Source organism: Silurus meridionalis, chromosome 18 (assembly GCF_014805685.1).
Source record: "Silurus meridionalis isolate SWU-2019-XX chromosome 18, ASM1480568v1, whole genome shotgun sequence".
NCBI classification, from domain to species: Eukaryota; Metazoa; Chordata; class Actinopteri; order Siluriformes; family Siluridae; genus Silurus; species Silurus meridionalis.
In genome coordinates this window covers 1,927,684-1,943,751 of record NC_060901.1, presented here as the reverse complement: position 1 = coordinate 1,943,751, position 16,068 = coordinate 1,927,684, and the positions used below count along the sequence as shown (strand labels likewise).

The following is a 16,068-nucleotide window of genomic DNA, read 5'->3' as shown; positions in this document are numbered from 1 at the left end:
TCAGTCACTTCTCCTCCCGCTGGAAGGTCTTTATTTTACAATCTTCTTCTCCATCTTCTAAAAACAGATACATGTTGAAGCATGTTGCGAGAAGATGTAAACTTTGCATGAACGGCTGCCTCTTGGGCTCTTTCTTCTAGAAGATTCCATGGAACTTCATCAGACTCCATCCCATCTTCTCAGACCTTTTATACAGTGCTGCTCTGTGCTGGGGCAACAGACATGTTCTGAAGATCAGATAACGGCAGGTTCTTCATGGTTTCTGTCTAAAGTGCAATTAAAATCCCCAGCAACAAAAATCATCCAATCCTGAGAAACATCACGTCGAGCAGCTAGAAGGTGAAATAATGGATTCGCTCTGAACAGTTGTTGGAGGTATGAACATTGAAAAGTGAAAAATTAAGGCCATGAACCGTAACATCAACACGCAGCATTTGACCTGGAACTGATTCAAAAACTCACGATATTCCATAGAATCAGTCCAGAGAAGAATCACAACACCTTCACGAACTCTAGAACCATGAACCAATATAGCTGGTCCTTTCTTCAATTCCCTCACGAGTCTCTAAAAAAAACTACGCTGCTCTTCTTCATCAAATAAACCACACCTTTTCACATCACCAGTGATGTTTCCTTTCCCAAATCTCAGAGGTGCCATCAAAACATTTACACAACAGCTGAGCAGAACAAACTTCAGCTTTCACCTCGTGAGTGTAAAATACTTCCTACATCACACAGGAGCTTCTACAACCACCACGAAGATCATGAACGCAGCCTTCCTCATCGCTACACTACATGAAATCAAAACTCACAGTAGATCCAGAAAACACACTCAACACTGGGCCTACGAGGACGTTCGAGTTGTAGCTGTAGATCCGTGGAGTTCAAACATTCAAACGAACCTCCTGAAACCTACACGTGTTAAACTTCATCATCATCATCATCATCATCTTTAAATTTAATTTATTTATAAACATTTATTTATTATTACTAATAAAAATCCCTTTTTTTAATTAAAATGTAAAAAGATCAATTTGATGATTAGGAGAGAGAGAAAAAAAGAAAGAGAAAAAGAGAGAAAGAAAAAGAAAGAAAGAGAAAAAGAAAGAAATAAGAAAGAAAAAGAAAGAAAGAAAGAAAGAAAAAGAAGAAAAAGCAGGAAAGAAAGAAAGAAAAAGAAGAAAAAGCAGGAAAGAAAGAAAAGAGAGAAAGAAAAGAAAGAAAGAGAAAAAGAAAGAAATAAGAAAGAAAAAGAAAGAAAGAAAGAAAAAAAGAAAGAAAGAAAGAAGAAAGAAAGAAAAGAAAAGAGAGAAAGAAAGAGAAAAAAGAAAGAAAGAGAAAAAGAAAGAATAAGAGAAAGAAAAATAGAAAGAAGAAGAAAAGAAAAAGAAAGAAAGAAAAGAGAGAAAGAGAAAAAAGAAAGAAAAAGAGAGAAAAAAGAAAGAAAACCCTGAATGCATGCTCGAATGTAGAAATCTCACCCTGTTCTCCGGAGTCGTCTCTGATCTCCACGTCTCCCTGTGCTCTCTCCGTGAGCGTGTGAGGAGACACCAGCGTGGCCGTCTCACACACGTCCTTCATGCTGATGTCTCCTTTACCCTCCTGCCCCAGAGCCACCTTCAGACGAGCGAGCTCTTTAGGAGCGTTCTTCTTCCTCTTCTCCGCCCTCATCTTCCTCTTCCACTTACTGCGCAGACTCTTCGCCATGGCAACCCGGTCGGAGGAGCGAAAAAAAACCCTACCAGACACAGAGGGAGACGGGAATGAATGTAAAATAATCCTGTTTTTACAGTACGAGTGTGTGAACACACTCACGATCCAGTTTTACTCAAATACACCACAGTTCACTTCGTATCTGAAGACTGAAGTAGTGAAGCGTCACGTTTCCTTCACACGCTGGAAGGAGGCGTATACATATAGTTATAATAAAGAGGAGTTCAGATCTTTCAGATGATCCATAGTTCTGTTGCTTTTCAACTCGAGTGTAAATTTTCTAAATGAAAGTTTAATTTGGCAGTAAACTCGGGGGTGTGACGCCACTCAGATCTGATCTGTGAAATAGCAGTGTATGATATATAAACTGTTTATAATTAAAGATCATTAGTGTTTTAACGATGTGCGATTTAACAATCGAGTAAATCGCAAAAGCCGAACCGAAACACAGCCACAGAGAACAAAACTTTATAGTGTCTACATTAAAGAAGCTTCATCTCTAAATGATTTTGTACAACTTTATACATAAACATGAATTAAAGTTTTATATAGTTATAATAAGCAAAACTTCAAATCCGATTAATCGAAGAAAAAAATCGGTCGATTAATCGATTATCAAAATAATCGTTAGTTCCAGCCCTAATCGTGATTTTTTTTTTTTTTTTTTTTTGCGTCAAGATCGCACACGCCTGGGTACAAGTGTGTGTGTGTGTGTGTGTGTGTGTGTGTGTGTGTGTCCTCTCAAGAGCAGGATCATTATTTACATGATTCAAGTTAAAAATGATAAAGGAATAAAAACGAATAAATAAATGTGGGATGATTTACAGAATAACAGAAAAACTAATAAACGATTAAATACACCACAAATTATATTTAAAATATAAAACTAATCAAAAGTGACATTTCTCACACCGAGCACATCTTCATCATCTCCTGCTTCACCGCCGCATTATAACTTTACTGCTTTTAATATAAATATAAATATATAATAATATGAATAAAACTTTACTTACTGACGGTGTACTGAACACACTGCACCTCAGCACTACACACGTGCTCGCAACTACCGGAAAGCGAGTGTGATGGACAAGTTTTACGACAGTAATGACTATAGTGGGTAAACACGTCATCACGGTGGAACGTTTTACATTTTATGACATAAAAAATACTTAATTTTTTTCAACCAAACTAAATGTTAAAATTGTGCATATAACAATTTACGAGGAAAATCAAGCGTATTTTAATTCGGTTAATTTAGTAGTGTATATTTTCCGCATCGTTTTTCCGGTAGCGTCACGTGTAGCTCTTTTGAACCAATCAGAGACCGTGTATTCATCCGGGACCTCTTGTTTAATGACTGCCCGAAATCTACCTAGCAACATTCTTTTAAAGCGCAACATGTTATTGTGCGGAGAACTTTATAAAAATATTAAGTTCTATAACATAATTTATAAAAAAAAATGCAATGGCTTTAGGACTAGTTTATTAAGTTTTGATTAAAAAAAGAATTGTTTAGAAAATTAACTTCCGGTCCGGAAAGCTCACTTCCTGTCGGCCATTTTAGAGCCATCAAATATCTCCAATTTAAAGTTTGTGTCACTGCAGAATAAAAACATAATAAAGCTGATAAACAGTTTGAATAATAAACGATTAAATAATAAATAATTAAATACATATCAAGATAAACAAATACAAATAAATGATGAAATATAGAAAATAAAACTGATAGCAAAATGAAAGATCCACTCCTATACACGTGAATATTATAGCAAATGTAAATAAATAAATAAATAAAGTAGGGAAGAAAGAAACAGGTAACAGTAGTTTATATAATATAAATGCTCATGGCAGGCGATTTAAATCTTTCATTTATTGGTTAAATTGATGACTATTTATGATTATATTGATTATATTTTATAATGTATTGATTATATGTGTAAAAGTGTACACTTCTGGTCCCTTTTTGTTTTTTTTCTTCCTTTTCCCATTAGCTTCATCATGAAAAATATCGCTGATTCATCCCCTAATGCAGAAGTAAACTCCAGTGAAGTCTTGTGTATCTGTTTACACATTCTGAAGCCTTCTGAACATCACCCAGAACTCAACACAATCACACAGAACAGGAGAAGAGGAGATCCTAATATGCCATCCGATTCAGCAAAAAGAGACCACACGAGTCCGCACGTGTCCACACGAGTCAGCACAAGTCAACACGAGTCCACACGAGTCAACACGAGTCAACACGAGTCCACACGTGTCCACACGAGTCAGCACAAGTCAACATGAGTCCACACGAGTAAACACAAATCAACACGAGTCAACACGAGTCCGCACAAGTCTGCACGAGTCCACACGAGTCAACACGAGTCCACACGAGTCCACACGAGTCTACGCAAGTCAACACGAGTCAACACGAGTCCGCACGAGTCAACACGAGTCCACACGAGTCAACACAAATCAACACAAATCCACACGAGTCAACACAAATCAACACGAGTCCACACGAGTCAACACGAGTCCGCACGAGTCAACACGAGTCCGCACGAGTCAACACGAGTCAACACGAGTCAACACGAGTCCGCACGAGTCAACACAAATCAACACGAGTCCATACGAGTCAACACAAATCAACACGAGTCCACACGAGTCCGCACAAGTCAACGAGTCCACATGAGTCAACACGAGTCCGCACGAGTCAACACGAGTCCGCACAAGTCAACACAAATCAATACAAGTCCACACAAGTCAACACAAATCAACACGAGTCAACACGAATCAATACAAATCAACACGAGTCCACATGAGTCAACATGAGTCCGCACGAGTCAACACAAATGTAAAAAATTGTAAATGTATATTTGTATCTATTTATTTGTGTAACGCTGCTTTGTTACATCAGTAAAAAACGCTATACAAATCAAACTGATCTGTGTACTTGTTACTCCAGACCAGCAGGGGGAGAAGCAGCTCTCATCTACTTGTTTTGTAGTTTTACATTTTACCACAATAAATCTATAATAAAATATTAAATAATTCCTGTTTTAGTAAAGACAAAGTGTTTAAGTGTTGATGAATAGTCCAGAAGCTCAGCTCAGACAGCAGTGCAGCATTGTGTAGGATCAATACGCTATCGTTTCCATAGCAATGGCTCAAGACTAACGTGACTTTTTTATTTACTGACTTTACGAACACCTTTGTAGCTGAATGAATCTCCACAAATATCTAGTGGATTATCATCCTGGAAGAGTGAAGCTCATTACACCAGCAAATAGAGAAACGTGGAATGTGAAGTTTAAAAAGTATCACCTTCTAATCTAATAGTCAGGTGTCCACATAATTTCGGCTCAGTAGTCCACAGGATGTTGGGTTTCGTGGTGTTGGTGTAAATTTGTAGATCATGAACAGTGGACAGATAATAAATGAGATGTAAAGAGCGGTGTGTGTGGGATCAGGTGAAGTTCTGCAGGATGTGCTGCTGAATACTGAAATAAATGCCATTAATAAATGTGTCCTGGGTTTGTGTTTTCATGTGTAAAGGCAGAAACGTTGTAGTTAAAAATACCTCTATAATTATGACTGAATCCTGTGACTGTGTGTTTACTGTGTGAAATATTATCAGAACTAATGACTAGCATGCTAATCTTGCCAAACCCTCGTTACTGTTGTGTGTTTTCTGTTTGTGTGTCAGAAATCTCTCTGCGGATTTAACCTTTTTTTCTCCTTGTCTCACACACACACACACACACACACACACACACACACACACACACCTGGTTTTTGGCATGCAGCATGTGTTGCCAAGCAACATTCTCTCCCTGCCCATAATCATATTATGCTGTCTCAACAATGCAGGTGTGTGTGTGTGTGTGTGTGTGTGTGTGTGTGTGTGTGTGTGTGTGTGTGTGGATTTGCACCCTTTTTTTCACACTCCATCCTAAACTCATCCAAGCTTGACCTCTGAATGCTCTTCACGCAGCAGATTCACACCGAGCCACATTACAGTTATTACGCTGTTCTATCTATCTATCTATCTATCTATCTATCTATCTATCTATCTATCTATCTATCTATCTATCTATCTATCTATCTATCTATCTAGCGAGAGAGAGAGAGAGAGAGAGAGAGAGAGAGAGAGAGAATAAAACAAATGTATGTATGTATTTATTTATTTTTTTATTTATTATTAATATTATTATTATTAATTAAATTATTATTTTACTTTGTGTTTTTTCTATATTGATAACAGTGTAGTGCAGAGGAGAGGTGGCTCTAATGTTCCTGTTATTATTTCAGATTCTTCACTCAATCACCTCAGTTTCTGTGTAAAGACTCGAATGTGACTCTCAGCACACTGATCTATTAATAGAATGATATTAAAGACTCAAACTCTGATTGATTTCTATTATAATCATCATGAACAATGATTTCAACTACTTTACATGATTTCAACTACTTTAATTAAATCATCTAAATAATCCCACGTGTGTTGTGTCGAGTTTGAGTGTGGAGTTTCTTCATCATTTATTCCTCTGTAAATGTTCTGCTTGATGTTGAACTGATGCTGAACTGTATGTTGGTGATCAGTAGCTGCACTGAGCGTCGATCAGAACACGTGTAAAACAGAGCGTGCGCTCGATCCTGATTGGTGACTCGCTGCGTGTTTCACGAGTACAGATACGCAAAAAAAATGCTAAAGTACAGGAACGCATTACATTTACTTCCGTACTGTCCATCACTGATGAGTGGGAAAGAAGGAGTAGTAAGAAGAGGTGAAGTAAAAGGTAGAGAAGGGGTAGAGGTATAGAGGGAAAGGTAGAGAGAGATAGAAGGAAAGTTCAGGCCACCAGCTGCAGTGTAATTAGAGTTTGGCTGAGTGTGCAGCTGCCGGTGTTAATTACAGCTTTACACCACTGACTCACACACACACACACACACACACACACACACACACACACACACACACACACATTGCTCTGAAGAACCATTCATCTACAGTCCGACTCCCATCTCCCAAAGATTCCGGAGATTTCCTAGTGAGTTCTTTTACAAATAAGCTCTAAGAGTTCTGTAGTCGAGTCAACTGATAGTTTCATCCCGGAGGTTTCAGCTGAATGTGCAGGTAGCTACATTACTGACATCTAGTGCATCAGACATCATCTAACAATATACACACCAACAGTGTGATAGTGAATGATAGTGTGTTGGTGAATGTTGGTGTGTGTGTGATGGTGAATGTTGGTGTGTGATGGTAAATTATGGTGTGTGATGGTGAATGTTGGTGTGTGATGGTAAATGTTGGTGTGTGATAGTGAATTATGGTGTGTGATGGTGAATTTTGGTGTGTGTGATGGTAAATGTTGGTGAATGTGTTGGTGAATGTTGGTGTGTGTGATGGTGAATGTTGGTGAATGTGTTGGTGAATGTTGATGTGTGTGATGGTGAATATTGGTTTGTGTAATAGTGAATGTTGATGAATGTGATGGTGAATGTTGATGTGTGTAACAGTGAATATTAGTGAGTGTGATGGTGAATGTTGGTGTGTGTAATAGTGAATGTTGTGTGCTTCGATTCTGGGGATCATTACAGCCATTTGAAAGTGTGGCATTATGTGTGGAATTGATATTGATTTCTTTGGGCTGTGACTCCTCAGGCTGTGGGTTTATCCCCGGCTTGTAAAGAGCAGAACCTCCTGACTCAGTCACCTTCTCTATTACAACATGTCTAGAAGATGTGTAGAATGTAGAATGATTATCCACACATTAAACCTTCAGCTGGAGCTTTTTATCATCTAGTTCTTGAATCTGATTGGTCAGAAGGTGTTGGTATAAAAAAAAAACCCAACAGAACCCTTTGTAAGGTGCTAGCACAGTGGTTAAGGTTCAGGGTTACTGATCAGAAGGTCACGGCTTTAAACCCCAGTATCACCAAGCTGCCACTTTGAGCAACGCCCTTAACCATCTTCTCCAGATGCACTGGATCATGTCTGACCCTTTGCTCTGACCCAAGCTTCCTAACATCATTGGGATATGTGAAGAAAGAATTTCACTGTCCTGTAAAGTCCATGTGACATGTATTAAGCGCCATCAGTTCTAATAGTTTCGATTACAAATCCCATTACAAACCATCACCTGTTCACCATTCAAAACATTACCCAGTGGTTTCCATGGAATCGCCTGTTCATTTAGATCATCAAATCACCATCCTCAAACCAGTGTAGAAACTTACTTGAGTCTGGATGATTTTTTAATGGTCCCTAATGGTGTCCAGTAGACACCATCACATGATTTACAAGCTTCCAAAAGATGTTCTGTTGTCTTAATAACAAAAAATCATCAGCATCAGTACGCAAAATAATTTACAGGAGAAACCCCCAGAATTCTAACGATACAGTTTCCATTAAGACCAATACAATTTCCATTAAAACCATTACACACTATATGAGGGTTGCTACTGTTTTAACACTGAAGAATCTGCTGCTCTAACATTAGTGAGAAAATGAAGCAACTGGTTTAAACTTTAGAATGCTGCAGTATACCAAGGAATCAAGCACTTGGTGATGCTCTTGAAAAAAAAAATAACATCATGGGTTTAACGCAACTTCAAGATCCACCTGCAGTCCGAACCAAAACGAAATGTTCTCTTTAACTGGACTCTCCACGGTGCAGCTGAGGATGTTCTCCACATGAACAAAGATCCATGATGTTCCTGTGGAGGTTTCAACCATGAGGATGGATTTGGACTTTAATTAATATAAAAAGTCTTCTACAATAGCTACAGTAAACTCACCATGAACAGTTTTACACCCGAGACTCCATCAGCTGAAAACCTAAAAAATGATGGAGCTACAATGAATGGACGTTTAGTGTCAACCAGATGAGGATGGGTTTTTGAGCCTGGTTCCTTTTTTTGGTTCCTCTGCTGTTTCCTCTGCCACAGGCTTGCTCATTAGGGGGTGTTTCAAGCTGCATTGTTAAAAGTGCATTGAAAGCATTGAACTGAATAGAATTTCGTTTTCGAATGACTTCAGAACGAAGAATGTCAAACGGAGTGAATTCATTTATGCTGCAGAATCATAAATGACCAGTAGGTGGCAGAGTAACGAGATTTGGAATTAAAAGTATTATTGCAGTAATGGATTACGTCATCACTGCAGACTGTATAGCGGATTAGAGTAGATCCATGACGTACTGGATGTTGTGTCACGTTCACACCATAGTGAGTTTTTATTCACGCCATTGATGAACGTCAGGAGCGAATGACGTGAACGACGGTGTTTGATAAAGGAGGCGGGGACACACCGGGAGTAATTTGCATATGTTAAACTAATTAGTCAGATTTAATGATTGTGTTTCTACCTCTTTTTCAAATTTTTTTCAGATAAGTATGTTAGTATGTGTGTGTGTGTGTGTGTGTGTGTTCTACACTACTACAGCAGGAGCTCTTCAATACATTAACAATCACAACAAACCATATTTAAATAAGTTGTATTTACTCCGCCCCGTCTGACAGAGAGAGAGAGAGAGAGAGAGAGAGAGAGAGAGAGATAGAGAGATAAAGAAGAACAGGAAACGAGACAGAGAGTCGAGGAGTGTTGTCCTTCTCTCCCTCCGTTCCCTCCACATGTTGAATGTAATGATGGTTTGCTGCCATGTTGAGGCTGCTGTGGTTTCATGTAGCTCCGCCCCCACGGGCCACCGCTGGACGGTTGCTTAGCAACTAAAGCCCTAAATGTCCAATGATCATGCAAGCAGCAGAAGCCTTTTACACCCGGGAGAGAATGAAGACATGATATTAATTTTATCTCCACCTGTCTGTCTGTCTGTCTGTCTGTCTGTTTATTTATAACTCACATACACACACACACACACACACACACACACACACACACACACACACACACACAAGCTGACAGGAAGTGTGTGTTCAGTCGATAAACAATTTTACACTTTCTCTCCTGACAATTATTCCTCTTTCGTCCTTCCTTCCTTCCTTCCTTCCTTCCTTCCTTCCTTCCTTCCTTCCTTCCTTATTTAATTTGTTTCCTTCTTTCTTTTCTTAATCCACCCCCTCCTTTCCACCCTTCCCTCCATCCCTCTTTCTTTCCTTCTTTTCTTCCTCTAATCTATTCCTTCTTCTTTCCCTCCTTTCTTCCTTCATGCCTTTTGGATTTTTGTAAATCTGCAAATGTTTAAGAAAAAAAAACTAAACAAAAATACAAAAAAACTTAAATGGAACTGAATAATATATAAGTGGAAAATAAATGAATAAGTTCAGCTGCCGTTCTAGTTATTTTTGCATTTATTTGAAAAATGTATCTATCTATTACTTTTCTTGTTTTTCATGACCTTTTTGCCTTTTATCTGCAATTATTTATTATTTATTTATTTATTTATTTATTTATTTATTTATTTATTTATTATGTATTTATTTATTGTTGAGTGCATAGACAGTATATACATGATTCTTTAAATTAATTAATTGAGTAATTTGTTTATTTATTTTATGTACAAATATGTATCTATGTATTAATTTTGTTTGTATATACAAATCTATTTATTTATTGTATGTATATACATATTTATTTATGTTTTGTGTAAAATGCTTGTATTTTTGGTGTTTGTTCATTGATTTATTTATTTATCTGTCTTTATATTAACTAATGAATGAAGTAATGAATATATATATTTTTTGTTTATGTACTTATCTGTCTTTCTGTCTGTTTTATTTCTACAGTATGTTATAGGAATAGAAAATAAAACCCCAATATGAATAAAATTCAGACTCAGTGCAGAATAAACAATAAGCAGCAGCAGGAAGTGGAGAGTCACGTGTTCACAGAGTGCCACGTTAGAAAAAGTGAAGGATGAAGGAAGGCTACTGCATAAAAAGAGAGAAAAAAAGAAAGGGAGTGGGCATGGCTGAGGGTTTTTATCAGTCCCCCAGCAGGGGTCAGTAATTAGCTGCTAATTACAGGTGACGATTCAGGGCATCTATAACACTCCAGTCCTCCATCAGTGTGTATCTCTCTCCACACGGACGTTCATTTCTCCACTCATCCCCCAATCCATCAGCTTCTCCACCTCCGCCATCCGCCATAATGAAGTGCAGCGTGTTTATAACCCTGATCTTTCCCCTGTACAACCGCTGCTAACAGCCAATAAACTGCTTTACTGCACCGCTTTATGTACTCGCCATTTGTCATTTGTGTGTGTGTGTGTGTGTGTGTGTGTGTGTGTGTGTGTGTGTGTGTGTGTGTGTGTGTGTGGTGACAAAAAAAACAACAACTATATATTTAGTGTACAGCAAAATCAATTAATAACATGAATACTACTAATCCCAGACTAATCATCTCAACACCAAACACTGACCCTAACACCACTTATCCAAACACCTCTCATCCAAACACCACCTCTATCAACAATCAACCAAACACATTCTCTAACACCAATCTTCCAAACACCAAATCTAACACATCTCATCCAAACACCACCTCTATCACCAATCAACCAAACACCACCTCTATCACCACTCAACCAAACACCACCTCTAAAACCAATCACCCAAACACCAAATCTAACACCACTCACCCAGACACCACCTCTAACACCAATCTTCCAAACACCAAATCTAACACCTCTCATCCAAACACCACCTCTATCGCCAATCAACCAAACACCACCTCTATCACCACTCAACCAAACACCACCTCTAAAACCAATCACCCAAACACCAAATCTAACACCACTCACCCAGACACCACCTCTAACACCAATCTTCCAAACACCAAATCTAACACCTCTCATCCAAACACCACCTCTATTGCCAATCAACCAAACACCACCTCTATCACCACTCAACCAAACACCACCTCTAAAACCAATCACCCAAACACCAAATCTAACACCACTCACCCAGACACCACCTCTAACACCAATCTTCCAAACACCAAATCTAACACATCTCATCCAAACACCACCTCTATCACCAATCAACCAAACACCAAATCTACACCAATCAACCACACACCCCTCTAACACAAGTCATCCAAACACCAAATCTAACACCACTCATCCAAACACCAAATCTAACACCAATCTTCCAAACACCAAATCTAACACCAATCATCCAAACACCACCTCTAACACAAATCATCCAAACACCAAATCTAACACCACTCATCCAAACACCAAATCTAACACCACTCATCCAAACACCAAATCTAACACCAATCTTCCAAACACCAAATCTAACACCAATCATCCAAACACCACCTCTAACACAAATCATCCAAACACCAAATCTAACACCACTCATCCAAACACCAAATCTAACACCAATCTTCCAAACACCAAATCTAACACCAATCATCCAAACACCAAATCTAACACCTTTCATCCAAACACCATCTCTGTCGCCAATCAACCAAACACCAAATCTACACCAATCAACCACACCCCTCTAACACAAGTCATCCAAACACCAAATCTAACACCACTCATCCAAACACCAAATCTAACACCAATCTTCCAAACACCAAATCTAACACCAATCATCCAAACACCACCTCTAACACAAATCATCCAAACACCAAATCTAACACCACTCATCCAAACACCAAATCTAACACCAATCATCCAAACACCACCTCTATCAACAATCAACCAAACACCAAATCTAACACCAATCTTCCAAACACCAAATCTAACACCAATCTTCCAAACACCAAATCTAACACAAATCATCCAAACACCAAATCTAACACCACTCATCCAAACACCAAATCTAACACCACTCATCCAAACACCAAATCTAACACCAATCTTCCAAACACCAAATCTAACACCAATCATCCAAACACCACCTCTGTCGCCAATCAACCAAACACCACCTCTATCAACAATCAACCAAACACATTCTCTAACACCAATCTTCCAAACACCAAATCTAACACATCTCATCCAAACACCACCTCTATCACCAATCAACCAAACACCACCTCTATCACCACTCAACCAAACACCACCTCTAAAACCAATCACCCAAACACCAAATCTAACACCACTCACCCAGACACCACCTCTAACACCAATCTTCCAAACACCAAATCTAACACCTCTCATCCAAACACCACCTCTATCGCCAATCAACCAAACACCACCTCTATCACCACTCAACCAAACACCACCTCTAAAACCAATCACCCAAACACCAAATCTAACACCACTCACCCAGACACCACCTCTAACACCAATCTTCCAAACACCAAATCTAACACCTCTCATCCAAACACCACCTCTATTGCCAATCAACCAAACACCACCTCTATCACCACTCAACCAAACACCACCTCTAAAACCAATCACCCAAACACCAAATCTAACACCACTCACCCAGACACCACCTCTAACACCAATCTTCCAAACACCAAATCTAACACATCTCATCCAAACACCACCTCTATCACCAATCAACCAAACACCACCTTTATCACCACTCAACCAAACACCACCTCTAAAACCAATCACCCAAACACCAAATCTAACACCACTCACCCAGACACCACCTCTAACACCAATCTTCCAAACACCAAATCTAACACCTTTCATCCAAACACCATCTCTGTCGCCAATCAACCAAACACCAAATCTACACCAATCAACCACACACCCCTCTAACACAAGTCATCCAAACACCAAATCTAACACCACTCATCCAAACACCAAATCTAACACCAATCTTCCAAACACCAAATCTAACACCAATCATCCAAACACCACCTCTAACACAAATCATCCAAACACCAAATCTAACACCACTCATCCAAACACCAAATCTAACACCACTCATCCAAACACCAAATCTAACACCAATCTTCCAAACACCAAATCTAACACCTCTCATCCAAACACCACCTCTATTGCCAATCAACCAAACACATTCTCTAACACCAATCTTCCAAACACCAAATCTAACACCAATCATCCAAACACCACCTCTAACACAAATCATCCAAACACCACCTCTATCGCCAATCAACCAAACACATTCTCTAACACCAATCTTCCAAACACCAAATCTAACACCAATCATCCAAACACCACCTCTAACACATCTCAATACACACGTTCACACACAATACAGACATACACACACACACACCTTTATACACACTACAATACACACTTTTACAAACAACACACACCTTAATATACACCACAATACACACCTTTACACACAACACACCTTAATATACACCACAATACACACACAATACACACATTAATACACACCATAATACACACCTTCACACACAACCCACAGCTTAATACACACCACAATGCACACTTTCACACACAAAACAGACCATAGTACACATCATTATACACCTTAATACACACTTTCACACATCACACACCATAGTACACAATATTATACACACTTTAATACACACATTTACAGCACACACCACACCATAATACACACCATAATACACATTCACACACAACTCTCTCTCTCTCTCTCTCTCTCTCTCTCTCTCTCTCTCACACACACACACACACACACACACACACACACTCACTCACACACACACACACACACACACACACACACACACACACACACACACACACACACACACAGAGTCTCACACAGCTGGTGTTCAGCTTGTTACAGACATGATCACTGCACTTCCCACTGAGAACACTTTTGCTAGACCCGTGTTCATGCCTTCAACTTTACCAGCGATGTGATTGGCTCTTTTTATTTAAGGGCATGGCTTAAAGGTAATTGAACTATAATGATAATTAATGAGGCACAGTGGCAGTTATATAATCATACAGAGGACTCTAGAACCACAGGAAAAGTTTGAGCTAACCATCTAGAGAGCTGTGGAACCACAGTGCCACTTATATATCATACAGCGGGATCTAAAACCAGAGTGGCACAATCATACAAAAGCCTTTAGAACCACAGCCTGAGTTACATGATCATACTGAGGGCTCTAGAACCACATTGACAATTATATAATCATACAGAGGGCTTTAGAACCACAGCATGGGCTACATTATCTTACAGAGGGCTCTAGTACCACAGCGAAATTTATAAAATCATACCGAGGGCTCTGGAACCATAGTGACACTTAAAAATAACTACAGGGGGCTCCAGAACAACAGTTACACATTTAATCCTATCGAGGACTCCAAACCACAGCAACACCTATAAAGGGCTCTAGAGCATTGTGGAGCATATATAATCATACAGAAGGCACTAGAAAAGCAGTGACATATACTCTCAAAGAAGGCTCTAGAATCAAAGTGAGGCTTGTATAACCCTACAGAGGGCTCCAGAACCACAGTAGCACTTATATACATACTCATCCAAAGAGCTCTAGAACAATAGCAGGAGTTACATAATCATACAAAGGTCTCTAGAACCATGGTGGCATTTATAAAAGCATACAGAGTGCTTTTTCACAGCATTAATTATATAATCATACAGAGGGCTCTAGAACCACAGTGAGTTATATAAATATATAGAGACCCCCAGCAGTGTAGTGTATTTCAGTATTTTTACTCACAGCAAAATGTTTTCTGGTGTGAGATATTGAGGTCTCTGGAGTCTTAAATGTTTTGCTGTACTAATGAGATTCAGCCTGTGTGATATGCAGTGCATTAGTTCTAAAATGAGGCTATAAAACATTCATCTCTTCTACAGGGTATTTCTTCATCTGCCATCTGAATGTACACACAGATGAAGTGATCAGATTGTTCTGAATGTGAACAAAATGCCTCCATCTAATATGCCATAAAGAACACAGTGTGTGGAACAACATGTGGTTGAACAACCATGCAGATAAAGAACAATGGATTCCCACATTCAGCTATTAATATGTTGTGTTTGTTTGATAAATTCACTGAGGCTGAATCATGAGCTGAAGGTTGTGTCTTACTGTGAAGTTTTACTGCGGTACTTGATCTTTTGCTCAAATTTATAATTTTTGTTATGGGTCCTCATACCTCACTAAGTTTCTATAATCATCACTGTGGTTCCAGAATACACAGAATGGTCATGTAGCTATTGCGCTGCTTCTAGAACCGTCCAGAATTGTTGGTATTGTTATACAATTCTTAATGTGGTTCTTGAACTTCTTATGTGTTATCATAACTTTCGATAGCCCTCATTAAGTCTAAATAACTCTTACCATTGCTCTAGAACCCACTGTAAGGTTACATAACTCTTAACTTTGTTCCAGAACTCTTGGTGTTACATTACTTTTAGAATCCTCACTATGTTTGCATGTGGTTCTAGAATTCTTAGTGTTGCTCTTGGTATGGTCTCACTAACAACTTTTAC

General features: G+C 38.8%; 1 protein-coding gene across 1 annotated transcript in view; it reads right to left on the bottom strand.

Moving 5' to 3' along the window:
* The window catches only part of llph (LLP homolog, long-term synaptic facilitation factor), a 5,649-nt gene extending 2,665 nt beyond the window's left edge, over window positions 1-2,984 (bottom strand). The window contains exons 1-2 of the mRNA XM_046873400.1: window positions 2,727-2,984; window positions 1,482-1,738 (exon numbers count right to left, since the gene is read on the bottom strand). Coding sequence (XP_046729356.1) covers window positions 1,482-1,707 — 226 coding nt within the window. The 5' untranslated portion in view covers window positions 1,708-1,738; window positions 2,727-2,984. The remainder of the gene's footprint in view (window positions 1-1,481; window positions 1,739-2,726) is intronic.
* Window positions 2,985-16,068: the final 13,084 nt, after the last annotated feature.